Genomic DNA, 27,934 nt, shown 5'->3' with positions numbered 1-27,934 from the left:
CAGTCCATGTGGTCACAGAGTCAGACACGACTGCACAACTGAACTGACTGAACTGCCTCCTCTAGGCACGCCTGCCGTGAACACCCCAGTTGTGGGCACCCAGCAAGCACACCACCCTGAGGTCCTGGGATGCTGTGCCAACAGCCCACGTGAGCCCCAGTGAGCACAGGGGCAGCTGACAACAGATATCGGCACAGGGGCTGATGGGCAGTGTCAGAGGGCAGACAGAGATGCCAAGAGCTTGCCTGGCATATCCAAGGGTTCAGGGTGGCCAACAGTGAACACTCAGTAACCACTGGCATTTCATTATCAAAATATTTAATAACATACTGGGACTCTGGGTCATGCCCCCCCAGCCCCACCGCCCTACACAACTCCCCCACAGCACTGCCGTGATAAGCCATCTGCCCTGGGAACACAGAGGGCCAGGACAAGAGCGAGGCAAGGAGCCCTTACACTCAGGGGCTGGCAGTGCCTGGGAGTGACACCCCCCACCCCGCCCTGCCTCTCCCTGGAGGATACAGCGATAATGTTTTAATCAAAATGGGTCAGGAGTTAGAAACAGGATTAAATGGAGGGTAGAAGCAGGGGTCCCAATGTGGGGAAACACATGGAGAAAACAGGCTTGTGGACATAAGGGACAAAGAGAGGTCTGGTGGCTCTGAAATACACACTTTCAGCTAGAGGCTGATTACAGAGGTTCAAGTTTAACATGAGAAGGAGAGGCACTCTTTCCAGGCCTTCGCCTCACGGAACCTCGGCTATCCATCTTGGAATCTGAACAAGAAGGGTCTGAGCAGATCCCTCCTTGTCCCAAAATGCTGACAGCCCTCAGCCCCAATCCCTCCGGCTTGCAGTCTCCAGAGTTCAGGCCTGGATCACTGTCAGCGGAACTGACACCATCAGGGATCCTCACAGTCTCTCCTCTTCTTCCGCTGGGCCTACTCAGGACTGGACGGTATGCTGAATCATCGCCCTGTTACCAAGGGCTTTGGAAGTTAATAGAGACTGTTTCATAACCATTAGGACCAGGCAGCCTCTATGCTCTGTTAGTCCCCAAACAATGATGGAAACCTTCTCTGACGTGTTCCAGCACCCACAAGACTGGTTACGCGTTCATAAATCTTCACTTAGGAATGCATGTCCTGCCTCCCCGTCCCCCAGGTTAGCCATAGAATCGTCCCCATGGCCCCTGGGCAGCATGGGGACGCTCCCAGATCGCTGTCCACCCTACCCCATCCTGTAAGTGACCCTGTAATAAACTGATCCACTGATCACATGGAGCTGCCTGAGCGTTTTGTTTTTGATCTCAAGATGCCTTCTCAGTATGGTGAGCATGCTGCATTCCCTCCGTTCTCCAACAAGGCCCTTGAGTCGTCCATGTCCTCGAGCTTGGCGGTCCCTTCTCGTGGAGCATCTCCTAGCCCTTGGAAGCCTTGCGGGCTGGGCTGGCTGGTGCTGGGTCAAGGGACTTTTTGCCTCAGCCATCTGTGTGGGGGGGCACTTTGGGACCCGGCAAGGTCCCTCCGTGTTTCTGCTCTGATCAGGGGCCTCACATTTCTCTATACCTGCATGAGGAGGACAGAGGCAGTGGAAGAGAAAGTGAGACACTGGTTAACAAGTGTTGGCTCCCATCCCAACAGTGGGAACAGGGAAGACAAGTCCCCTTGCCTTAATACTGGGTCCCTTAATACTGGCCTGGCCAAAAAGTTCATTTGGGTTTCCCCATAACATCATATGAAGGAGATCAAACTGGTCAATCCTAAAGGAAATGAGTCCTGAACATTCATTGGCAGGACTGATGCTGAAGCTCCAATACTTTGGCCACCTGATGCAAAGAACTAACTCATTAGAAAAGACCCTGATGCTGGGAAAGATTGAAGGCAGGAGAAGGGGACAACAGAGGACGAGATGATTGGATGACATCACCGACTCAATGGACAGGAGTTGGAGCAAACTCCAGGAGTCGGTGATGGACAGGGAAGCTTGGCGTGCTGCAGTCCATGGGATCGCAGAGTCAAACACGACTGAGCGACTGAACTGAACTGATAATGTCGTATGGAAAAACCCGAATGAACTTTTTGCCCAACCCAGTAATTGGTTTTCATCCTGTTCATTGTCATTAGGGCTCCCCGTCACCTCTTCAGCAGGGAACACCAAGCCAGAATCATGTTTCAAAAAACTTTACAGCGTTTGTACAATGTCTGACGGCTTTGCAAAGCCATGTCACATTTTATCCCAGCGTGTCTCAGCCTGAGACCAACCCAATCAGGTATTTAGGAAAGAGCATCCCCATTGGACACATAAGGACGCGGACATTCAGAGAAGGTGCCAAGGTTCGACAGAAGCAGGCGAGCAGAGAAGGCAGGATTGTCCAGGGTTTCTGGTGCCGAGCCCTGGCTCTGTGCCCGAGCAGGCGCCTCCGCGCCCCCGACACAGGCCTTCCTCAGAGAAAGACCCGCTGATGATGCAGACGGCAGTGAACCCGCACACCTAGGTCCAAAGGCGGGCTCTGCTGGGACGAGCTAAAGCCCTGAGGTGTGTCCCGTGAGTTCTGAGCCTCCGTTCTCTTGCCTCTACCCCTCGGGGCTGCTGAGAGGGACGCCAGTACAGCTAGACAGACTCAAGTCAACACCCAGATTAGACGCTCACTATGCATCATTCTCCTCCTCTCCTGCCTCATTCCCTCTCCTCCCCAGGTCCCCACAGGCCTGGCCTGGGAGGGCGGCAGGGGGCAGCAGGTGGAAGCAGCACTAGTCTTGAGGTGCCGTCTTCTGCTCCCCCTCTGGGGCAGGGCAGGACAGAGACCCCGCTAACGCCCCTGCCCTGCAGGTTACTCTCCCTGAGCTGGGATGATGCCCTCCTTAAAGGGAAGTGCCTCCCCAGATATGGCGCTGGTTCCCAGGCGCCCAGCGGGTTCTTCCTCACATCTACCATCCAGACCGGGTCCATCGCTCGGGCCGCTTCTCACGAGCAAGAGCTTCCTAAGGAGAGCCAGAAAGGCCGCGAGAGAACATTCCCAGCCTCAGCACCAGCTGCACGGCCCAGCCTCTCGTGCCCAGCCTCAGCCGCGAGCCTGTCTGAGCCACCTCTGCACCCTCCACCGCTGGGCGACAGGCAGACCGCACCTCAGGTCAGCTTGGGGTTTTGTTCCAGAGGCTTCGCTTCACAGTTGCTTTTTTTTGGCACACCCCAGGCAGACGGGCCAGACACCCTTGGTTTCTGAACTCTGGGAGGTGCAGACAGCTCAGCGTCCGAGTTCAGAGGAAAAACTATTTCCCTAGACGCCACCTCCTCTGTCCTGGGAAGGGGGAGGTCCATCCCAAACCCTGTCACTCTCCGTAAGGAGAGGCTGCCAACCTTCCCAGCGGCTCCGGCCTCTGAGGAAATACTCCCCAAGCACCATATTCCGCCCAGAGTCCAAATCTTTGGAACTGGCCCCCAAGGAAAAAGCGAAAGTCAGAAAAATCAGGAAAATCAGAAAAATCACACTGGAGGAGAGAGAGGCTTTGCATGCACTCTTAAGAGCACCGTAGTCACAGACTTGAAGGAAATACTCACAAAAGTCATGGGACTTGAGGAAAAGACTATCACGCGTGGGTTAGGGCCATATTAGAGCTATGGAGACACATGGGACAACAGACGACAGGTTAGTGGAGCTGGGGGCCGGGCCGGGGCTCGCGGAGCACGTTTGGGGTCCGCGGGCCGCGTCCCTGAGGTCGCGGCTGGAGCTGGGCTCAGACTGTGCAGAGCCCCCAAGCGATGGATTTCACTCCCAGGAGGAGTGAGGCCCGCTGGACAGGGCTCCAGCGCTCCCTCCGCAGGACTTACCCTCTGTCTCTGCCCAGGGATGACTTCCAGGCCAGGATCTCTTTGTACACCAGCCGGCAGAGAAGCTGGGGGGAGGAGGGGAGGGAGACACGAGCATGGAGGAAGTGGCCGGTCCCCAGCACTAGGTGACCGCTGGGCTGGCCGTTCACAGGGCCATTCCGTAGGGGGTCACCCCTGGGAGGCAGAGTGCTTCGCGCAAGGGAAGCAGTCCTCATCATCCTGACACTTGGGAGCCCCAGGTTCCAGGCCTGCAGGAGGGGACCCCTCCCCCTACCCATCTGTGTGCCCCCAAACTCTTACCAAGCAGGCCAGGACGTCGGCAGCGATGAGCATGTAGAAGACGTTGTTCCAGCCCGTGGGGGAAATGAGCCCGGCCAACAGAGGCCCCAGAGCCGCACCTGTGCGGAGCACTGCATCAGGGAAGGGCCCGGAGCAGGGGCCCCGCCCTCCAACCTAAACTCTGCCCCAGACCAGGCTCGGGAAGGCGAGAGTCACAGACCTATGGATCCAGTGCCGTCGATGATGGCCGTGACAGTGGACAGCGCCTTGGCGTTGCCCTTCAGGCTCTTGTGCGTCCCCTGGAGAGAGACACCAGCGTTGGGGTGTTGGGGTGGGGGCTGAACTAAGAGACAGCGCCCCGAGCAGGACGGGGACCGGGAAAGGGGCTGGCTCGGGGAAAGGGAGCCCTGAGGGCTTGGAGTTGGGAAGAAAGGGGACCCACGGCAGACTCTGGAGGACTTTGAGGATCTCGTCTCTGCAGGCTGGGGGAAGGGGAAAGATGTGGGGAAGATAAGCCTGGAGACAGAGGCCCTGACCAGTCCCCGAGGGGGCCCTGCTCACCAGGTCAGCCGAGACAGCGGTGGTGATGAGTGCATAAGGGCCGTTGACCAGGGCTCCGCAGATGAGCAGCATGACTGAGGTGGTGATGGGGATGGCCCGTTAGAGAGGAGAGGCCGCCGTCACCCCCCGCCCCAAAGCGGGTGAGTCCCCCAGGCTCCAGGCCGAGAACCTCCACTTCCCCAGGCCGCCCACTGTGCCCCCAGGCCAGCCTCGTGTGGTACCCAGGGCAGCGCCCGCTCCCCACCTATGGAGATGCCGATTCCATTCTGGCCAACGTGGTTGTACAGGAACATCTGAGAGAGGAGAAGCAGGGGGCAGGGTCACAAGCTGGCTTCCCCATGGGCCGCCTCTGTTAGCCTGGGGCCCAGAAGACTAGAAACCCCAGAAGCCCCCTTTCCTCTCTTTCTTCTCATACCCTGGCCTCTTGGTCCTCAAGCGTCCCAGGGAGGCAGGGTCTAACACGCAGTAATCCATCGTTTCCCTTTGCCCCAGGAGTCTCCTCTCCTATCGAACCTCAGCCTCTTATTCTTTCCCTGGTCAGGAAGTTTAGCAGCTGACATCCCCCGCCTCTCACTGAGGTCAAAGAGCCACTAGTCCTTTTCCAAAATTCTCAGTCTGGATCCCTTTCCCTGGGCTGATCCTGGCTTCTCCTCCCCTGGCCGTGCACAGGGCTGCACACACACAAAGAGATGGGTGTGTGTGTGTGTGTGTGTGTGTGTGTGTGTGTGATGCATGGGCGTGCACCCAGCTCCCGGCCCTCAACCTTGAGGTTCTACGCACCATGGGGGCAGCCAAGATCAGCATGACGCAGCAGGTGGTGGCCCTGCCATTGATGTAGTCAGAGATGAGCCCCGCCAAGATGCCGCCTGGAACACAACAGGCACACTGCCGCCCCAGGCACGGGGGACCCCCGAGCACTGCCCCAGCAGTCCCCCCAGCACAAGCCTGATTGGGGCACCCCGGGCCAGCAGAGTGTCTCCCTCTGCAACCGTCCCCATACCCATGGCTCACGGGAGGGACACCTGGGCAGGATGCCACCTTTTCCCTCCGAGGCCACCTGCCTAGGTCTCGTCCCACTGGGACCCGTCCCTTCTTTCTGCAACCCAACAAGAGAAGAGGTGGATGCAGCTAAGAGGCACAGCAGGGCGTGGCCTTACCTATGATGCCACCAACATCGAAGAGCGTGGACAGGTCCCCAGCCTCCTTGGCGGTGAAGTGAACTGTGGAAAACGAAGCATGTGCTCAGACCTGGGCACTCAGGGCAGACATTGTGGGGGGCCACTGCTGGAAGTGTCCCGGCAAACACCCGATCCAGGATCACTGCCTCCTTCTTCAGAGGAAGGAGTTGGGGGCTGGGGGGCAGTAACTGGCCAAGGTCACAGGTGAGTCTGCAGTTTGGGATGAGATGCCCATTCTGGCCCCCAGGCCTATACTGCCTTCTTCCCCTGTCGGATGGCCTTGACCTCTGAGAGCACTGGGATCTGGACCCCAAGGACCCTGTCCCAGCAGGGGGGCACCCTAGCGCTATCTGAGCCTCGGCCCGTCCAGCCACATGCCTGCCCACCCTTGACGGAGCAGCACGCCCCCACAGGAGCTTGTCACCTCCTTCTGAGGTGTCTGCTGATAAGCAGAGCCAGGAAGGAGGCTCACGGGGAGAATGGGCACCTCAGGCCCCTGACCTTGCCCTGGGATGAGAAAGAGGGGCGCCCAGCAGCGTGACTGGCAGCCCAGCCCTCAAGGTTGACTCACGCTCTGTAGCCAGCATCAAGGCCACAGAACAAAGAGTCAGTGTCCACAGGGCCGCCCTGGGCTCTCGCCCCGTCTTGCGGGGAGGCCCCTCAGATGCAGACATGGGGAGGGTGGGAGGGGGTAGGTTACAGCTTGAGATTTGGCCCTGACTCATCCAAACGGCATCCTCTGGCCCCAATGTACCGTGTGGATGGCAGCTTGTCCCCCCAGGGCCCTGGAGGGAGCCCGGTGGCCCTGCTGAGAGGTCCTTGACCCTGGTGGGGCTCTGGGGCTCTGGGCTCTGGGGGCAGACCTGCTCCTTGATAGAGCAGCCCCACCTGGGGACAACCAGAGACCCAGGACAGGACGTAAACATCCTTTTCTAACCACCGAAGTGACCTCTCCTCATCTGTCCATCCTTGGGCAGGGACAGAGGCTGGAGACAGGAAGTCCACGAGGTGGGCAGACCAGGAGACCTGGGCACTGGGCATCAATGGCCCAAGTATCCCGGCAGCCCCTGGGAAGAGAATGGTGTTTCCCACCAGGCTACCAGCAGCGGGGGTCGCTTGCCAGGCCCTCTTCCTTGGGCTGGGGGAGGCTTGAGAGACTCCTGGAGGCACTCAGAAGGCAGACCATTTCTCAAGGACCCTCCGATACCACCCATCTATGAGCCAATGGGCCTGAAGCAGGGTTTCGCCTACACTTGAGGCCGGAGTAGACGTTCGAGAGGATTTGAGTTCCTTACCCCGACTGAGTGCCAAGTGAAGGAAAGTGGTTGGAATCAGTCAGGGACTAGGAGGCTTTCTGCAAAATTTAGCTTCCCATTAAAAAAATTTCTCTTCTGTGCTGGGAGAGTTTCAGCAGAAATCCTGCCTATTCGTGGAGTCATAAGCATCACGTGGTGGGTTTCTTCCTTGGAGGCCCCCACTTCCTCTCTCCCCTCTTCTTTCCCGTGTACTCACCCACATTGGAAATGTACAGCGGCAGCCAGTAGAGGAAGGTGTAACTGACCAGCTTGGCAAAGAGCAGACACAAGGAGAACTCGACCACGCCCTGGGAGCACAGCAGAGGGCAGATGGGAAGGTGGGCAGGACAGCCTGGAGCCTGAGGCCGCCGAGCCCCAAGCCAGCACTTTCCACCGCCCACCACACGGAGCAGCCTCTAGAACACTGCCGGCCTCAGGTACAGCAACGTGCCTGCTGCCTGAACACTAGGGTAACGTCCGGCCACACTGCCCTCCCCAGGAGGGCCCCCTCCCCAAGCACTGCATGTAAAGAAATTCTGCAAACCGTGGATCTCCCTGAGCATCCCCATCTCCAACAGAAAAATCTAGAGAGCCTCTCTTTTCCTTCTGGTCCACAGATGACTCACCGGGATGCGCAGGGCCCCGAAGAAGCTGATGGCGGTAGGCTGAGCGCTTGCGTCCTTGGAGCAGGTGACAGCTGACTCCAGGCTGCTCTCTTTGTTACAGTGGGGTCCGTTTGCGGGGTCCTCGGGGTGGTCTTGGCTCTCTTCCGGATTACCCTGAGCAGAGAAGAGCCCTTACCAGGGGCACGTCCACATACTACCCCCCACCAGCTGGAGGGACAACCCACGTGAGACGAACTGCATGAGGTATGCACCCCCCTCCTGGACTGGACTCACCACCTGCCAGGGAGCCACCCGCGGGCCCAACTTTGGACACACAGGCCCCTCCTCAACTCCCCAGGCCTCTCTGGGACCAGCCCCCGGTGGAGTGGGGCTGGGGGCCACACTCACGTGGTGCTGAGGCGGGGCGCAGTCCACGTCTTCTGGGTCTGAAAGGAAAACCTTCTAAGAAGCTTGCCAGCAGACCAGGCCCTCATCCTGCAGGGCATGTGACCCCCACACCCCAAGGAGGCCTGTGGGCTTTCCAGCATGAGGGAGCCGGGGCTCCGGAGACCACCTTTGAGGCCTAGGTCTCCTAACCAAGGGAGCCTTATGGACTTTCGTTCTCTTGCTTACAAGTGACCACGGCCATGACTCCAGGGGCCATCTGTCAGGGAGCCAGAAAAAAAGCAGCAAGCATGACCCACTTCTCAGGTTCAGAGGGGCCAGTGTTTGCTGGGCATCCTGACACACATCTCACAGACACTCTCCACAGCCCGGGAAAGCAGGTGTCCCACGTGAGAAATCGAGGCTCAGAGAGGTTGCCCATCCTGAGTCACACGTCTGGGCCTCCAATCCCGCGACCCCCACGGGACCAGCCTCCGTCTCCCAGAACCTAACTGGGAGGCTCCGCTCCGGCCCTGTGGGGAGGCGGGGAGAGGGGTCCACTCACATTCGATGAGGAAGAAGAAGGTGATGATGCCCATGATGGCGGTGATGACGCCAGGCACCACGAAGGACAGGCCCCACTGCTGATCCACCCACACGCCAGCCAGCAGGGAGCCCAGGATGTTGCCCACAGACGTGTGGGAGTTCCAGATGCCCATGATGAGCCCCCGCCTGGAGGGGAGGCGGGGAGGGGGCAGGGAGGGAAGAGCAGGAGAGGTAAGAGAAGCCCTGGGCTCACGGAGACCGCCCCGGCCAAGTGCGAAAGCTGGCTGCCTGCAGCCTCCGTGCCCGAAGACCCCAGTCAGGGAGGAGGGGCAAGGCTGGCTGGCATCGAGTGAGTGACAGCCAGGCCTGGGGTGTCCTGCTCCCCACCCAGCTCCCTGAGCAAGCCCTGCCTCCCCTCTGTCCCAGGGCCACAGCCCTGCCCTTTCTTCTCTAGCCCTGAGGCTGTGACTCTGAAGGCCTCACCTAAGGGTGACTGCCCCCAGGGGACATGGACACTGTCTGGAGAGTTCTGGTGATCCACCCCCGAGTGTGCTGGTGGTATCTAGCAGGTAGAGGCTGCTAAATGCTACAACGTGTAGGACGGCCCCCTAACAAAGAATTACACAGCCCCACATGTAGCCCACGATGTCAACAGTGCCAGGGTTGAGAAACTCTGCCCAAAAGAAATTTTTTTTTTTTGCACAAAAGCCAGTTCAAGGGAAAAATAAATAAATATATAAGACATATACATATATATGCATTAAAAATATATGGGTATATGTATTTTATATATATACATACACACACACATACACACAGAGTTTTATAGGCTTCATTTTTGTCTTCATGCAAAATGGAAATTCATCTATTATGAGCAAAAAGCATAACGAAGATGGCAGGTTTTAAGGATTAAAACCTCAGCAATGAAAATGCTCACTGCTTTTAGTCACTAAAATGTTTGTATCCCAGCCTGTGAAAGTCAGCAGAACGGAGGCTTATTTCTAATCTTTGGTCCTAAAATCGTATCAGAGGCCACAAGGGACCTCCTGCCCCCACACCAGCCCAGCGCCCCCAGGCAATGCCCGCCCTCCTCCCTGGTCACACTCACTTGCCCTTCCCGAACCAGTTGCCCACACAGCTCACCACGGCGGGCCAGCCCGTGGTCTGCACGAGTCCATTGAAGATCTGCAGGGAAAGTGGGGGGACAGAGGCCCCTGGACTGAGCGGTGCAGCCTCTGCGATGGGGGGCCCTCCAGAATCCATGCTATGCCTCCCCTTCCTTCACACGCATGCACACACCCACCAGCTGATGTCCCTCTGACCCCAGGCCCCCACGGCAGAGACGAGGCCTCGCAGGTGCCTCCAGCGACCTCAGGCTGATGCTCAGTGCAGACTCCCTGAGCCGGCGAGGCCGCCCTGGCTGTGGGCAGGGGACCCCGCAGTGTGATAAAGGAGCCTGGGTCGGGATCTGCCGTGACCCGGGGCGGCTGAGTCTGTGCAGGGACAGAGGCCCGAGTGCAAGCCAGAGAAGGCTCATACCTGCACCAGCACAAAGTACCAGAGCACATGAATGTTCCAGAAATAGCCCAGGCCGAAAAGCGAGGTGAAAAGGCCGCTGAGCAGCATCCCGGCTGTGAGGTAGTACCGGAGGGGGAGCCGCTCCCCAAAAATGCCGCTGCAGAGAGAAGTGGGTTCGTGGTTAATCTCTGCTACCTCGCAGCCCTGCCCTCCGCCTCCTGGCTCCCCGGGGACCCCACCCACAGCTACTGAAACATTGCCGAGGTGACCACCAGGGACCTCTGTGTGGCCACTAGGTGCCTCTGTTTTGACCACGCGCCTCGCGACATGCCTGGCAGAGTGGCCTCTGTGACATCCCCGCGACCCTCCTCTTCCCCCTTGGCTGACCAGCCCAGCTCATGCATTTTCTCTTGCATCACCTTTATGGTTTTACCTGCCACGTCTGTACATGTACACAACCCAGCTGTGCATCTGCAGCCCTGAACTTTCTCCCAGGATCATATCCACACGCCTTCTGGACATCCTGAGTGTGGCACCTCCCAAACAGCTGCCCATCAACAACTCCAAAGACTGGACTCCTCTGCCTCCCTTCCAGACCCTGCCCTGTGTCTGCGCCCCTCAGAGGACTGGACGGCACCCCCACGTTTGGCCACTCAAGCCGGAAACGAGCTACCTCAGTCTCCTGTCCCTGCAGCCCACCCTCCACAAGTGACCTCCAAGATCTGCCCACTGCTCCTCTTATTTCTCTCCAGCACGTCACTTCTCTCCATCTCTGTTATTAATAATACTGTTCTAACTTAAGCTTTCCTCCAAGCCCATCTGGGCTACTCTCAAATCTGCTCCTTCGTGTGACCTGCTAGTCAGCCCTGAAGTGAAGTGATAGTCACTCAATCGTGTCCAGCTCTTTTGACCCCATGGACTATAGCCAGTTGGGCTCCTCTGTCCATGGGATTTTCCGGGCAAGAGTACTGGAGTGGGTTGCCATTCACTTCTCCAGGGGATCTTCCCAACCCAGGGATTGAACTCGCATCTCCTGTGTCTCCTGCATTGCAGGCAGATTCTTTACCGTCTGAGTTACCAGAGAAGCCGATCAGCCCTTCTCTCCTCAAGGCCACCTCCGTCAGCCTCTCATATCTGTCTGACATGTAAATCTGAACATGACACCCACTCAGTGGCTCTCCTGTGCCCACAGCCTAGTACACAATGACCTCGTTCTTCGGCCCCGTCTCCCGCGTTTTGCATGTTGGGAAACCTGTTATGAGTCCCCCAGTCCACCCCCTGCCCCTGTGCAGTCATGCTGCTTCAAATTACAGCTGCCTTCTTTCACCAGGCCATGCCTCCATTGTGCGAGCATGCTCAGTCGGGTCTAACTTTCTGCCACCCTTGGGACTGTAGCCCGCCAAGCTAGTCTGTCCAAGGAATTTTTTAGACAAGAATATGGGAGAGGGTTGCCTTTCCTCTTCGAGAAAGTCTGCCCCACCCAGGGATCAAACCTGAGTCTCCTGTGTCTCTTGCCTTGCAGGTGGATTCTTTACCCACTGAGCCAGTGGCGAAGACTCTTGTCTCTATTCAGTTCAGTTCAGTTGCTCAGTCGTGTCCAACTCTTTATGATCCCATGGACTGCAGCATGCCAGGCCTCCCTCTCCATCACCAACTCCCAGAGTTTACCCAAACTCACGTCCATTGAGTCGGGGATGCCATGCAACCATCTCATCCTCTGTCGTCCCCTTCTCCTCCTGCCTTCAATCCTTCCCAGCATCAGGGTCTTTTCAAATGAGTCAAGTCCAATTTCTCTTCATCAGTTCAAATGTCATCTCCTCCAAGAAGCCTTTCCTGACCCCTCTTTTCTAATCTCAGCTCAGACTAAGTGACTCCTCGGAACTCCATACGTAGCCACCTCTGTCTCAGAGCCACTGTACTGTCTATAATGCAGCTGCTGAAGTATCGGTCACCCCATTAGGCTGTGAGCTCTCTAGAGGTAGAAGCCAGACTCAGTCATCCTCAACTCCTCGAACAAACATCATGCTTGCTACATAAAAGCCATGCTGGGCTTTCAGCTTTCAGGTTATCCTTGAAGGACCCCTGTCCAGGACAGACCATATTCCAGCCACACCGCTGACATGCCATCTGAGTGAATAAACTCAAAAGGAGATCCAGGAAGGCCTTTGCAGGAGAGTTACTAAAAGAGGCAGTCATCCAAGTGAAGGAGGAGGCTGGGTGAAAGCGGCAACACGCCAGCTACGGGTGACAGGATGTGTGGAAGGCTTGTCTCATTTCCAACAACTTTCTCTCTTTGACCCCGCTGCCCCAGTTTGGTTTAGAGGAGACAGCAGCTCTGAACCATCCTACAGGACAACACAGGCTCTGCCTCTTACCTGATAAACATGCCGATGGCATAGGCCACGAGGAAGGCATTGTCCACGGCCCCCAGTAACTCCTTGTAGTTGCTCTTATCTGTAGGCGGACCGGGGAGACAGAAAGCTGGCTGTCTCTCCGGGCCTGGATGGGGATCAGGCACGGAGAGGAGCGGCTCGCCCCGCTCTTACCAAAGGGGGCCCAGTTGCACCATGTGGTGTCGTTGAGACTGTGGGTGCTGTTGAGGGGCTGGATCACCTCTGAGCAGTTGCGGTGCAGACGGCTCTGGAGAGGCGACGGGTGTGCCGGTCAGGGGTTAGCTGGTGACCCCAGAGTCAACCCAGCCCACAAGGGAGCCAGTAACCAACCCCCTCACAACACCAGCCCACTGCCCCTCCCTCCTGGACTCCCTGCATCTTCCTCTGATGCCCGGTCAGGCAGGTATGGCTCTGGCGACAAGGGGCCAGGGCAGAGACTCGGTGAAGGGCAAGGGGTGTCTACAAGCAGCACCCGGGGGACCCAAGGTGTCTGCTCTCTGGTTCCACCCCCGACTCCCCGACACCGCTCTCTTGGTGAAGAAGCCCAGGAAACTCTCCTGGGAAAAAGAACTGCTAAAAGTGGGAGTCAGCCAAGGGGGAGGAGACAGACTCGGTGACCAAGATAAGGGACAAGGACTGTGCTTCATTGAGCTCTGGGCTGTTCTACTGAAGTATTTCCGTATTTCTGCAGAGGCCAGCAGTCCTGCATTCTTCCTTACCCCCGGGCCAGACTCACCTTGACGACACTGATGGGCTTCCGGGACATGTGATAGCAGGTGTAGATTAAGAAGGTGATGAGCAGGATGAAGGCTCGGTACCTGCAGGGGAAGGTGGGCATCTGGGTTAGCAGGGAGTCCAGGCCTACCGTCCCCGCTGTGTCCAGGAAGCAGTCCGCCTGTGCCTGTTCTGGCAGCACCACCAACGCTCCCCTCCAGACACAAGCTGCTCGGGGCAGAGGCCAAGGGGAGGGGAGGGACAGGTGCCCAGAGGCCAGAGTGCTCAGAGTTCCTGCTCCCGAGGACAGAGGCCTCCCAACAGAGCTGGGCCAGCAGCGGCGTCCTAGACGTCACCAGAGTGCCCTCTGCGGCTCTTGTCACTGCCCATCGCCTCTACTTCTCCTTGTCCTCCCTGAGATCAGGGTGCCTCTGTGTGTGTGTGGAGAGAGATGGGGGCGCAGGGAGACAGAACTGTGTTTAAATACCGGAAGTGGTGGAAGCTGGTAGGAGGAGGATGCATGCCAAGTGTCTCTTTCTTTAAAAAGCTTTTTATTTTGTATTGGGGTAGAGTTGATGAACAATGTGATAGTTTCAGTGAACAGCGAAGGGACTCAGTCATACATACACATGTATCCATTCTCCCCCAAATTCCCCTCCTATCCAGCCTGCGACATAACATTGAGCAGAGTTCCCTGTGTTATACAGTAGGTCCTTGCTGGTTATCCATTTTATTTTACTTTTAAAATTTTTATTATTTTTAACACCAGAAACACTTTGTATTGGGGTACAGTCGATTAACAATGTTGAGGTAGTTTCAAGTGAATAGCAAAGGGACTGAGCCATACATATACATCATCCATTTTAAATGTATCAGTGTGTATATGTTGATTCCAAACTTCCAGAAAGGGTCTATCTTTAAAGTGAGGTCAACTACTCCTCGTAAGCCTAGTTGGTTGCTCAGCCGTGTCTGACTCAGCCACCCCATGGACTGTAGCCTGCCAGGCTCCTCTGTCTGTGAGATTCTCCTGGTATGAATACTGGAATGGGTAGCCATTCCGTTCTCCAGGGGATCTTCCCCACCCTGGGACCAAACTCAGGTCTCCTCCGTTGCAGGCAGATTCTTTACCATCTGAGCCACCAGAGAAGCCTAGAACACTGCAGAAATAGCACCTGCTACAGCCCAGCAGGAGCAGAGTCCAAAACATAGAGGGAAATGTGGCAGCAGGAAAAAGCTGGTCGACAGGGCCCAGGTCCTCTGCCTGGCTCCATGCTAGTCCATTCCTCCAGACAGAAGGCTCACTCTTTCCACTGTGGCTCACGCATCACACAGCCCTCTCCCACCCCCACGTCTCATCCCGTGCACTGATCTGGGGTGGAAAACACAGGTCAGCCAGACACCACTGAAGTTTCCACTGCCCGCCCCACTCTCCCCCTTCTCCTGAGGATCTGGGGGAGGGCCCCCCATGTCCTCCTGAGTCACTGCTTCCCCAGCAGGGCATCAGCTGAGCCGACTCAGCATCCAGGAGCCAGGAAGTACATGGAAAAGAGAGCTCAGTATGGACTCCAGCCCAAGAGAAAGGCCAGAGCCTTGGTTTCTTAAAGATCCCCTGGAGAAGGTGGGGAAGAAGGCGAGGGGGGCCCAGAAACCTCATTCTATCCCTGGGTTCCTTGAATCAAAGAGCCAGGACACTGGAGGCTTGGTCTGCCTTCTCTAGCAATCTGCCTCCAAACCCCAAATCACTTCCCCACAAGCATGTTGCGGAGGCTCGGGTTTGTGAAATGAAGGGTGTTACATCAGAGGCTGAAATCAGGTTGGGCTGCCTGGCTCCTTCTCACTTCGCCCCTGGACTCCTGCTCTATCTCCATCTCTCCACTGCCTCATAGCTCATCTTCTGAAGAGAATGAAGGTACATGTACCCTGCTGTCACCAGGCTGAACATTTCCCAGTGGCTCTCCATTCCATTAAGTACGAAGCTCCGTACAAAATAAAAAGCTTAAAGTTTGGGGGGAGATAAGAATGAAGCTCCAACTCCAGCCTGGCCTTAGGCTCCTCTACTGTGTGGTCTGGCTCCTACTTCCAGACACGGGGTGCATGGGGGCAGGGAGTCACAGGGGATTCTCCAGGGAATCTGGGGTTATTCCCAGGGACTGTCACAGGGACCCACATAGACAAGCTTGGTGGCAGCAATGTTTTCCAACTGGTAAATGGCTCATGACTCCTGGATCAGGGACTTTCAGAATCTGGCAGCAGGTGGGGGGAGGGGTGGAAGGATTTGGAGACTGTGCCCAGCTGGGCTTCTTCAAGAAGCAAAGGATGGAAGAAAACCACAGCCCTGCAGATTAACACTCACCAGTTTCCTGTCTGGAAAAAAGCTTTAAGTTTTGTATATGTGTGTGTGTGTGTGTGTGTGTGTGCGCGCGCGAGCACGCTCAGTTGTGTCTGACTCTTTGCAACTCCATGCTCCTCTGTCCATGGAATTTTCCAGGCAAGAATACTGGAGTGGGTTGCCATTTCCTGCTCCGGGTGATCTTCCCAACCCAGGGATCGAACCCATGTCTCCTGGGTCTCCTGTATTGGCAGGTGGATTCTTGACCACTGAACCACCTGGGAAGCCTCTAATTAACTGTGTAACCAAATGCAAGTTCTTTAATTTTTTGCCTCCGGTTTCCTCATCAGATGTCCAGGAGAACAGCACCGACCACATCTAAGTCAAAGACAGGTGATTACAACACAACGCTCACCCTGGTCCCCAGGTCTCTGCTGCGCTACCCTTAAGACCTCCACCCCTGGGCTCAGCCAAGTCTCTTTTCACTGCTACCTGGACGCAGTGACCCTGGTGATAAATCAGATCTCCTTGGCTTCCCAGATGGTGCCGTGGTAAAGAATTTGCCTGCCAATGCAGGAGACTCAGGAGATGTACGTTCGATCCCCGGCTTGGAAAGACACCCTAGGGAAGAAAATGGCAACCGGCTCCAGGATTCTTGCCTGGGAAATCCCATGGACAGAGGAGCCTGGCAGGTACAGTCCATAGAGTCGTAAAGAGTCAGACAGGACTGAGTTACTGAGCTTACCTGCTGGGCCTCAAAGATCCCCCGGGCCCCGCAGAGGCCCCAGCACTGACTGTCCTCGCTTGACAGGGCTGCCAGTGAGGCCCAGGCTGCCCTCAGCCACGCTGAGCCCTCAGGAGCCGGTCGGGGTCAGTGAGGGGTCAAAAGGCACAGCCCCGCTGGCAGCCACCCCTCTCCTCCCCACCGCTCCCAGCCGGGCCCCACTGCTGACATCTCGGTCTCCCTGAGACGGAGCCAGGGCCGCCCCACCCCCACGCGCATCCCACCACGGCCCGGCCCTGAGCTAGGGACCTGGGGAAACCAACCGTAAGAGAGACCTCTGCCCGCCCCGCCGGGGCTCACGGGGCAGCAGGGAGTCAACAGGACCGGTGTGACTGTGCCACAAAAGACGGCGGCCAGCCCTGCGGGATCCGGAGCGGGGCACCCAGACCGGCCGGGGAGGGGCAGGGTCAGGAGAGGAATCTGTGAGTGGACCTGAGACAGCCACACAGGGTGAAGGAAGTCAGAAAGAGAAAAACGAACATCGTATATTAACCTGTGTATGTAGAAGCTAGAAAAAGGATATTTGCAAAGCAGAAATCGAGACACAGAGAACCAACGTATGGATACCAGAGGGGAAGCGGAGGGTGGGATGGATCAGGAGATTGGGATTGATGTATATACACTACTGATGGGAGTGCTAATTCGCTTCACTCGTGTCCTTCTCTCTTGCGACCCTATGCGCTGCAGCCGGCCATGCTCCTGTCTGTCCATGGGATTCTCCAGGCAGGAACACTGGAGTGGGTTGCCATGCCCTCCCCCAGGGCATCTTCTGGACACAGGGATCAAACCCAGGTCTCTTGCATGTCCTGCAAAGGTGAGTGGGTTCTTTACCACCAGTGGTACCTGGGAAGCCCTAAGTATAAAATAGGTAACTAAAGAGAACCTACTGTATAGCACAGGGAACTCTACTCAAAAAAGAGGGGAGATATATATACATATCTGATTCACTTTGTCAGACAGCAGACACTGATACAATATTGTAAAGCAACTATACTCCAATACAATTTTTTTAAAAAAGAAAGAAAGAATCCTGGAGGTGAGGTCTCAGCCCAGTCTTCACAAACTAGCAGGAGTCAGCCAGGTCCACCATGGCAGGGGCGGGAGCAGGGCCAGGGAGAGGGGAAGTGCAGAAGCGTGGAGGCGTGAATATCACTACCTGTTTGGGGAACTCTGTATGGTTCAGGGTGTAGTTCAGGGTGTCTGGAAGGTGGGGCTGAGCCAAACACGGCAGGTGAGGGCGCTGGGAAGGAGGAAAGGGACAGGTCACGGAGGGCCTTGGGCGAGATTGAACTGTCTCTTGGGGTGACGGGACGTCACTGAAGAGGGATGGGATTTTCTAGGTCACAGAGTTCTGGGCACCAGCCAGGTGGGGACCCAGGGCTCTGCCCTGCTGGTGAGTTGGGAAAACTCCAGACGGGCTTCCTCGCAGAAGGCAGGGCCGGCTTCCTCTGCCTCGTTCATCCTGCCAGCCACTCCCCAGGCACACGGCCACCCCCGGAGAGACCCTTGGTGGTGCCCTGGACTCTGGAATCAGGTGAAACCTGCTTTCATTCCTTACACCTGTGTGTCATCTGAAAGTAGAGTTTATCACCTCTGTCACAGCGCTGTTGATAGGTTGATGAGATGATGCATACCTCTTACAGGTTTCTGACACGCAGTCCACACTCAAAAACAACAGTGATGATGATTTCAGGTTTTGAGGAAGGAAAACTGGAGTGGGCGGAGGCAGCTCTTGCCGCTCTATTAAGGGAGGTGAGCAGTGGGGGTGGGCACCGAGCTGCTCTGAGCAGTGGGGGCTCCAGGCCCCGGATGTGCCTGTCAGGTAGGGGTCTGGAGGCTGGCTAGTACTCTCCTCCCCACCAGCGCAGCGTGCAGACCTGGGCTGGAGGCGTCTTTGCAGACGCCTGAGGCTACGAGTGCCTACGGGGAGCCTGCAAGGGGATAGAGCACAGGCTGGCCTGCTGGGCCCGCCCCTGCACTCCCTTGGGAGTAGATGGGGAGGCTTAGCAGAGGTCCACAGACATGCCGATCGGCCAGATTCCAGCCCTGCCCAGAGGCCTGGCTGACCTTTCTCCCAGCTCTGACCCCATCCCTCCGTGGAAAACCTGACGCCCAAGAGAGCAGGAGAGTCAGAGGGAGGGAGGCTGTGGGACAGAAGATCCTCAGAGCTCTGTGTGATGCTGGGCTGGGCACTCCTCCTCTAGGACTCCTTGCCTGGACCCCAGCACGATGGCAGGAGGAGCCCAGAGGGGCCCAGCTAGCTGGGGAGAGCGTGCTTGGAGCCGGGCCTCTCCTTCGTCCAGTTCGCTTTCCATTCCACTTTGACATCTCTTAAAGAAAAAGGCCAAGGTGCCATAGTTCAAAGGGGACTGGGGACATGGGTGGAGTGAAGGGCTGGGCTGAGGCCAGCAACCTCACAGTAGCTCACTGGAAGATAGCTGACGGGCTCCTGACGCCTGTGGAAGCCGCAAGTTTCACTTCTGCCCTCAAGAGCCCTTCTTTCAGAACCAAGGGGCCCCAGAAAGGGGGGCAGGGGGAAAACACACACAGAGCCCGGCCTTACCCAGCTGGCCCCAGGGCAGCTGCACAGGGGAGGGAAGGCAGCTCAGGGGCTGGGCAGGCTGGACAAGCCAGCCAGGGACCCCGGAACCTGCACCGCAAGGCCCACAGACTGTTCCAGGCGGGGTGCCTACCCCAGGACCCTCCAAGTCTGTGTTAGTGAGAAATGTCACTTCCGAGAGTCTCACCTCCCCTTGCCCAGCACTGGTTACTGAGTAACCAAGTCAGATAGAGAGGTGGACTGGCTATCTCTTAACTATTAGCTGACAGTCCAACTTACTCTTTCAAATGAGCACGCTAATAGCTTTATGGACCTCGTTAAGACTTTGCACTAGAAATGCTTCTGAGGTAGGGACAAAGAACAATGTCTGTCAAAGCAGTGACCGATAACAAACAAAACCCCAAGGACCTGCTACCACCAGCAGCGCAACAATAGAAAATAAGAAACAGTCCAGGAGAGGGACCTTAGGAGACAGTGGCGGGAGCTCCCTTTCGTCCAACGTCTACCAGGTCATCCCCCAGTCCTTGCATCCCCCTCCTGGCTTTGCAACCACATTGCGGATGGTTCCCATTCCCATTTCAGGCCCCAGGTCAAGGGGGACTTGAGCTCCCTCATTGACCCACTCCTATCACTTCCTGCCTCAGCCCAGCCCTTCAACGGAGTCTGGGGCAGCTAGTAGATGTATAGGGACATTTGGGTTGGCCACGTGAGAGACTGGGCTGGCTGTGGCTGCTGGTGACCTTGGCACTTGCCCTGAGGAGATGAACTTGGTGGCCTGTACTTGGATGTGCCAGTTCTGGGACTCAGCAGATCCGAAAGGGAGAGAGGGCTGGGGATGGTAAGAACCAGGGCAATGGTGACGATGCCATCACTGTGCTTCTTGCCAAGTCCTCCACTACCACTAGCACACAGCCTGGTGGGGAAAGGCCAGGCTGGAACAGACCGCACAGGGCAGAGCCCCCGAGCCGGGCTTCCCACTGACAGGAGGGGATGGAGACAGGCCATACGGGACGGGCCAGGTCCGTGACAGCCTCTGACGAACAAAGCCCTCCTGGAGCTGAGCGCAGCGTGACTGGTGGATCCTCCACGTGCTGCCCTTTCCTCCAGCTGGGACTCAGGCACTTGCTCAGAGGGATCGAGGGGACTCTGGGCTCAGTCCCAAGGTCCTTCCGGAGAAGGAAGTCGTTGGCTAGTAGCACAAGCCGCCCAGGACTTTCTAGAAGGAACGAGTACATCATAATCTTTTTTTAGGAGAGTGGAAACTATAGGCTAGATTGCTAGACTGCTTTGTTTTGAGAAGGAATCTAAGCAGGAGAACCCTGAGTGTTCAGACAGAATGAAAAGACCCAGCTTTCAGCCATAGCATGAGGTGTCATGTGGGTACCTGGAAAACCTCTGGGAGCATGTGAGAGCTGGCAGGGTTTGGGAGAAGTGGGCAGGAAGCTGGTCTCTCTTCTGCAGAGAGGCTATGCAAACAGCATCAGTGGAACGCACTGACGGTGGCAGGACTATAGTCCTGCCAGGGCGTCAGGATGGGGGCCCTCCTCTGGAGAGTCTCTGGAGGTCTGGCCCCTGGCTCACCCTCCTCTATGCCTTCTCCCAGGCATGAAGGATCCAGGGGGTGAGGCATGGACCGGAGGCCAAAACCGGAGCAGCAAAGCTGTCCACCTCGCCTCTACCCCACAGAGCAACTCGGGGGCTGTGAGATGGCGGGTGGGGGCTGTGGGCTTCACCGACTCTGCCCTTGGTGTCTGGCCCCAGTTTGGCGTCACTCGGGAACTGCTCACCCCCAACTTCAGTGCTCAGGTGGTACCGCCAACTGGAAGACATAAGGCCTTGGCCATCCATATAGACCATTCCCAAACCGCTGCTGCCTTCTAGATCAGCTGGCAGCCCCTGGGGCAGAGTGCCCCACCCAGGGCCAAGGAAGCGCTGTCAGTCTGCTCCGTAAAGGGGAAACGGCAGAGAGGAAGAGGAAGCAGAGCAGCTGGGGGAGAAGACAGCAATCATGGGTGGGGGGGAGGGGAGCGACCAGGGTCACACGCTCTCTGGGGATCAGCCTGAGGACGCGGGTGGGGGTGGGGGGTGCGGGAGTGGGGACAGGGGACAGGCTCAGCCCTCCAGGTCCTCTGCCAGGATCTCTCATTCCTTCTCGGGCCTGCCTATCACCATCACAGCTCATCCATACTGGGTACCACGAAAATAAGACAAGAGAAAGCTGCTTTGGCAGCGTCTGGCACCCCTGGTGTGAAGCCAGAGCAGAACGGGGAAAAGTTCGTTAGACCAACAGGAGGCTGACTCTTAACTTCTGGTTCTGTGACTGTGACCCTGGGCCAGCTATCTCACCTCTTGGCCTCTGCTTGAGCTTCTTTAAAACGAGACAGTAAAATGTCATCGAGGTGGCCCTGGGGATTAATGCAGAGAACATTTCACCTCTCAGTCTCACTTCTATCTTCCTTTAAAAGAGATACTAAGGAACTTTCCTGGTGGTCCAGTGGCTAAGACTCTGCACTCCCAATGCAGGGGCCCCAGGTTTGATCCCTGGTTGGGGAACTAGATCCCACAGGCCACAGCAAGAGTTCGGATGCCACAGCTAAAGATCCCGCATGCCAAATAAATAAATAAGATAGCTAATTCCTATCAGAGAGGGGGCGGCAGAGAATAAGATGGTTGGATGGCATCATCAACTCAATGGACACGAGCTTGAGCAAACTCCAGGGAGACAGTGAAGGACAGGGAAGCCTGGCATGCTGCAGTCCACAGGGTTGCAAAGAGCTGGACACGACTGAGGGACTGAACAACATCACAGATGTCCGTAAGTACTGTGAGCTGTGATGGACCTGGCAGCAGGCCCTCAGCAAACTCTGGCAGACAGATCCACTGGTCCCTGCGGCAGCACCACCTGCCTCACCGTTCCAGCTCCCACGGGAGGGCTGGAATGTGGGGGAGGACTGCCACGAGGGAGTTCACAACTCCTGCTTTCCTGCCCGTCTGGTGCCTCATCCCATTCCTGCTCATCCGGCTCCTGCTCCTCCTCCCACGGGCTCCTGTCCCCGCCACAGGTCCCAGAAAAATGGGCCCAGCCCCATGTGCAGCAGCCATAGTCATCTCTCTGGCAAGATGCCTACATTGCCATCTGCCCCCAGACAGGCCCACTCAGAGGCTGGCACAGGGGCAGGGCACTGGCTAGGGCAGGCCCAGCACCGGGGAGGACTCAGCAGGGGTCTGACCGGAGGAGGCGGGTGGGTACCACCTTCCTGGGCAGAAACTCCTCCGAGTCTCTGCCTGTTGCTGGCACAGCTCATTCCACCTGCCTCTCGGCCTCCTATCCACGGGGGCCATACCTTCAGACCCCCAGGCTCCGGCCAGCAGGCGACCAGGTTGGCGACCTCCCTGCCCTGACTGCCACTCCACTGCCTCTGCTCAGAATACCTCCTGATCCAACAAGTCAAATGCTACCTTTCCTTTCTAATGAAGATGAATCCCACCTCCAGAAACTGACAAGCACCAAACCATTCCCAAGTATTAAGTGTGCTCCAGACACCGGGCTAAGTGCCTTCAATGTCTTCTCACTTAATTTCACCAAAGCCCTGGGCTAGAGGTACATTGTTATTTCCACTTTAATGACAAGGACCTAGAGCCTTAGAAATTTAGTGATCTGTCTCAAGCAAAACGCCTCTGTTTTCTTTTCCCCTCCCACCCTCTAATCAGAAGGAAAAGACCAGGGACTTGGGAGTCCAGTTAACCTGGATTCAAATTCAGCTCAATCATTGACTAGCTATGTGGTGCTGGACAAGTTACATAACTTCTCTGTGCCTCATTATATCCTTGTAATGGGGAATTAGGCTGGGAAACAAAGATCTTGCAGTGGACCACAAACACAAGGCCTGGTACAGAGTGGTAGGAAGAGCAAGTAGAATAATAGTCAATAATTAATGCTGACTCAGTGCTTACTGTGAGCCTGGCACTCATCCTGCTTCACCTTTCGACAATCTTTAATCCTCACAAGTACGGAATGAGGCAGGTGTTACAAATATCCTTGCTGTACAGAGCTCGGGGGGAGCCCACCCGCCAAAGCTCGGGGGGCGCCCACCCACCAGGGTCCCACTCCAGGATGCCTGCTTTCTTCTCTTCTGTTTAAAAGTCCTCCCTGGGAACGTGTGGAAGCAGCCAGTTTGATAATGAGAGGACACTCCCTCCCTCTAGATTCCGAGAAAGTAGGACTGTGACTTAACCATCTTTGTAAGCCTGAGAGTTCAAAACAATCATGTGCCTACAGTAAGAACTACAATGACTTTGGGTGTTTGTTAGGAGTCTGAACCTACACACATCAAGAAAGAAGTGAAGGAACCCTTGCCGCGGGCTCTCCATCAGCTATGAACCTTCATGGATCACTTTTGCCCCCAAGAACCCACCTGACTTTTACCGATGCGGGGGCAGGGGTGGGTGGCACTCAGAGACGTTAACTATACAAAAGCACACAGTGGTGAGAGGATTTCAATTCAGATCTGTCTTAAACCTGGGAGATGTGGTTGGATTCACACTTTAAGGAGTGTCTCAATGACATGTGCAGCTGTAGAAAGTTATGTGTGTTTCTGAGCCCTTCTAAAATGCTGGTGTGGGACAGGCTACTTCCAATGACCCAGTCTCTCTGCCCCCTCATTTTCTCTGAAATACAAGTTCCTTTGGTTAAAAGGTATAGTTAATATATATGAATAAGACTCTACTAGGAACAATAAATGGCAGAGAGGTACAACTTTGTATATACAGTAATGAGATGTATTTTTGTTTATTAAGAGAAAAAAGAGAAGTAGAATATGATTACTTATATAAGTATCTCAGAAATGGTTTGCTGCATGAGAAATTTCTATAGACTTCTCAACACCCTCTTGGTCCATGATCTGTCTCTACGGATCAGTATCCTCGTGTGTTTTGCCTGATGATGACTATATTGTTACTGGTCATGACTTCAGCTAATCTTATCCAAACTGCAACTTTACTTCTTTATTTTGAGTCTAGGATCTTCTAGGTCAGTGGCTTTCAACTGGGGAGGTACATCAGACTTTCCTACAGAGCTTTATTAAAACATAGATGTTTAGGACTTGCTGGTGTATGTTCATGCAGTTTGTCCGACTCTTTGCAACCCATGGACTATAGCCAGCCAGACTCCTCTGTACATGGAATTCTCCAAGCAAGAATATTGGAGTGCGTTGCCATTTCCTCCTCCAGGGGATCTTTTCGACCCAGGGATCAAACCTATGTCTTCTGCATTAGCAGGCAGATTCTTAACCACTGAGTCACCTGGACTTACCAAGTCTTAAGTTGACATTCTTGGTATTCCTGTGGCATATTATGTAAATTATGTCTTGGGACTTCTATATATCTCTAAATACATAAAAATATATATACCGAGATATAAAAAATCTTGAGATATTTTTCCTCTATAAAAATTATCCATTCTTAAAAATCAGATATTATGTTCACCATCTTCTTTGAAATTAACCTTAAGTGTGTTTTTAGACACTGTCTAATATTTTCTGGATTGGCTTCGTGTGTGTTACATACCTCAGGAACAACCAGACTTCACTGTTAGCTGCATTTTTCTTATTATGACTTCTCATCAGATCATTCACTTTTGAAAATTATCATTAATAAATTAATCCATACCTTTTCAGATCTCTGACCCTTACAGATAGTTTCTGTTTTATTCTGGATGCTCCCTAAAGGCTCTGCAACCATCTATAAGCCAAAGGTTTTATCTTTAACAACCAAGTACTGTCTCACGAAATCAGTGGACCAGTTACACATTCGTGGTTACAGACTCTTGGTGATATCATTCAGATATCTTTAAGAACATACCTGTGGACTGAGTCAGGATTTCCAAAACTTAGGTAAAGAAGCTGACAGGTTTATGAGGTTGCTGACCCAAGATTCAGCAGAATAAGAATTAATCACTTAGAACTGAATGAACTGATGAGGATGATTGTCACTGACATTTGGAATGTCAGTGACATTATAGCGTTCAGTGTTCTGAATATATAAGAAAGCTCTTTTTTCTTTCTTCTTAATATGTCTGTAACCCATAACAATTTAGGAGATTCTGTTTTTGTAAACTGAAATGAAATATTTGTAAATACTTTATTCTCTCTACCCGACTCCCCAGAATTTAGAAACTTTTATTGTCTCCTTGCTTTTTATAGAATATGGTTATTTGCAAAAGTTCAATAAGAATCTGTCCTCTTTATTTTACCAGGGCATATTTGAAAACGGGTTTACCAGGTGTCTCAGCAGTAAAGAATCCACCTGCCAATGCAGGAGGCATGGGTTTGATCTCTGGGTCAGGAAGATCCTCTGGAGAAGGAAATGGCAATCCACTCCAGGGTTCTTGCCTGGGAAATCCCACTGACAGAGGAGCCTGGAGGGCTATAGTCCATGTGCTTGCAAAGAGTCAGACATGACTTAGCGACTGAACAACAACAATTAGAAAACTTGGTTTTGCAACCAAGGCCTTGCCTGGAATATTGTATTTGACAATGATACTCGTTTAGTCAGATATTGATGCCACTCTTAAGGAATTAAGATTGACAGCTGATACAAAACCCTCCCAAGAAAACTGGCTTACTGTCTTCCCTTACAGGCAAATCAGGACTTCACTCCCTGGCAGGCCCAGGAATCTTAGGATATTTTGGGGACCTTAAGAAGAAGGGAATTTGTCTATTAATAAATGTATAGGCACAGCAGGTAAAATATAGTGGAGACAATTTCTTGGCTTGACTTCCTAATCTCAGAACAGTAAATAATAGAAGGCTTTTAAAAGTCCAGTCTCAGAACCCTTATGAAAACTTCCAGCCAAGGGAACTTAACATAGTAAATTATATATACAGATAATCAGATCAAACCTAGCATGACCAAGAATAATCATTCTTTGAGGCTATTTTTTTTATCCTAGCAGAGAAAACTGTAGGAGAGAAACAAAAATGTGTGTGTGCTTCTCTGGGAAACTGTGCGTTGCCTAGAGGACAGCCCTCCCCTCCAAGTTATCTGATTCACGCCTTTCCCTAACCTTGAATTTCATCAAATGGTAAGTAACAAGTAAGTCATATAAAATATGTCCATGAACTGATAGAGTTTCAATAATCTGCCCTCTCAACCAGTTTTGCCTCAGTATTCCTAACTTAAATGGGCACCTTCTTTGTATTCTTTTTAAAATTGTGGTAAAACTTCTATAACATAAAATTTAACTATTTTTAAGTGCACAGTTCAGTGGCATTTAGTACCTTCATATTCTTGTGCAACCCTCATCCTTCATCTCCAGAACCTTCTCATCTTCCTAAACTGAAACTCTGTACCCATTAAACAGCAACTCCCCATTCTCCCCTCCCTGGATTTTCTTTTATGCCAATTATACCACCTTCTGGCACCTTCATCACCAGTGAAATAAAATCTTTTTAACACATATTCATTTTTATATCCTTACAAGAGTCATCTGACTTTTTTTCTGAAAAATACCGAATAAATAAACGAGTGAGGAAGGCTGGCAGCGATAAGGAAGGTCCCCAAGGAGGGCTGTCACCAATTGGAAAGTGCTTCAGGTGACCATCCTGATTTGCCTAGGATTGAGGGGCTTTGGGGTGCAGGATTTTGTTTTAAAACAAAGCTGGGTCCTACTAAGAGCTTGCACCCCATCTAAAGGGTGATGATAATACTCCTAATGATAAAATTTGAGAATTTAGGCCTGATATTACTAGATCAGAGGAAGGAGGAATCTGGCTATTAACGTTAAGTTTTATCATTTGCAAGTGATGGCAACTAACACAAAGCGAAACAAAAGGAAACAGAGACACGGTGTAGACCAAGCCAAGTGTTCCATTGTGTGGCCTCTGATGAAGAGTGGGTTGAAAACTCTCCAGCCCACCACACACCTGATGGTCCAGTGGCCTCCTCAAGCCTCCTTGGTCAGGAGGAAGCTGCTGGCCGGCTGCTGGGGTGACCAGCCAGTTGAGAAGCAGCTGGCCCCTGATCCGAGAGGTGTGTCCTCCCCGGGGATGTCCCTCAGGGCCGGAAGCCGCTCAAGGCAAGCTCCCAGGACCACTAGGTTCTGGTCTTGGAGCTATCCAAGGGCTAAAAGAGACCAAATGGGACACTCGGCAACTCCAATGGCCACTTTCTCGTAGCAGCAGCTGCCACGCCCTGACCTCGGTTCCCTAGTCTACAAACCGGGGGTCCCCCGGGTGATAAAGGAGGCGCTCTGAGTCGGGTCTCCCCCAGGGGGGAGTGTGTGTGCGCGGAGGTGAGGATGCGAAAGGACAAGGCGGAGACGCTGCTGGGCAGCGTCCCAGGGAGGGGTTCGGGAGAGGCGGAGTGAGCACGTGCCACCTCACCTCCCCGCCGACCGCCGTTCAGATCCTACCAGAACCCGCCACCCTCACCCCAGCAAGCGCCCTGGGACTCCCGGAGTCGGGTCTCAGTAGCGAGGCCGCCGGGCCCGGCGCTCCCCGTGCCCCCACGCCCCAACCCCGCTCACTTGCTGTCCCTGGAGAAGGCGCGGAGGAACCAGATGCCGGGCGCCAGAGAGGACCTCATCGTGCCCGGCGGTACCCGAAGCGAAGTCGGAGCGGAGGAGGACGCGGAGCTGGGCACGCGTCCCGAGCTGACAATCCCCGGGGTTTAAATGCCCCGCCGGCCGGCCCGCCCCGACTCGGCAACCCGCAGCCTTTAGCCCCCGCCCCCTTGCACCTGACCGCCCTCGGGGCCGGCTGGCGCTGTGCAGGGCGCACGCGGCCTGCCCATCCTCTGGTCCGTCCGCTCGCACGCGAATTTCCCGTGCTTCGCCTCGGGCCGTGGACTCGCGGCCCTCCGCGCCTCTGTGGGCCCTTCAGCCCGAACTTGCCGGCTCACTTCCCTGCGGGAACCTAAAGCTGCGATCACACATGCAGCCGGCTCTGAGCGACCGTCTG

General features: G+C 54.7%; 1 protein-coding gene and 1 non-coding gene across 3 annotated transcripts; one reads left to right on the top strand and one right to left on the bottom strand.

Annotated features, from left to right (window-relative positions):
• Window positions 1-301: 301 nt before the first annotated feature.
• On the bottom strand, window positions 302-27,657 carry SLC37A2 (solute carrier family 37 member 2). 2 transcript variants are annotated; one of them, XM_043452311.1, is made up of 19 exons: window positions 27,502-27,657; window positions 13,327-13,408; window positions 12,744-12,837; window positions 12,573-12,651; window positions 10,219-10,354; window positions 9,788-9,864; window positions 8,699-8,865; window positions 8,158-8,195; window positions 7,771-7,923; window positions 7,362-7,452; window positions 5,829-5,891; window positions 5,452-5,537; window positions 4,916-4,964; window positions 4,672-4,745; window positions 4,331-4,409; window positions 4,132-4,229; window positions 3,832-3,896; window positions 3,562-3,618; window positions 302-1,568 (listed from the first exon to the last, which is right to left on the bottom strand). In XM_043452311.1, exons 1-18 carry the CDS (start codon window positions 27,558-27,560, stop codon window positions 3,591-3,593), a joined length of 1,518 nt encoding a protein of 505 aa, XP_043308246.1. In that variant the 5' UTR covers window positions 27,561-27,657; the 3' UTR covers window positions 302-1,568; window positions 3,562-3,590. The 2 variants fall into 2 exon arrangements, with proteins under 2 accessions (XP_043308246.1, XP_043308247.1); XM_043452312.1 differs by lacking the exon at window positions 3,562-3,618.
• On the top strand, window positions 21,458-21,530 carry TRNAG-CCC. Its single transcript has one exon. It is a non-coding gene; the product is annotated as a tRNA-Gly (tRNA).
• Window positions 27,658-27,934: the final 277 nt, after the last annotated feature.

The sequence above is a fragment of the Cervus canadensis genome, chromosome 29 (assembly GCF_019320065.1).
Source record: "Cervus canadensis isolate Bull #8, Minnesota chromosome 29, ASM1932006v1, whole genome shotgun sequence".
NCBI lineage: Eukaryota > Metazoa > Chordata > Mammalia > Artiodactyla > Cervidae > Cervus > Cervus canadensis.
The sequence above is the reverse complement of the archived record's forward strand: the minus strand, read 5'-3'. Positions and strand labels throughout refer to the sequence as shown.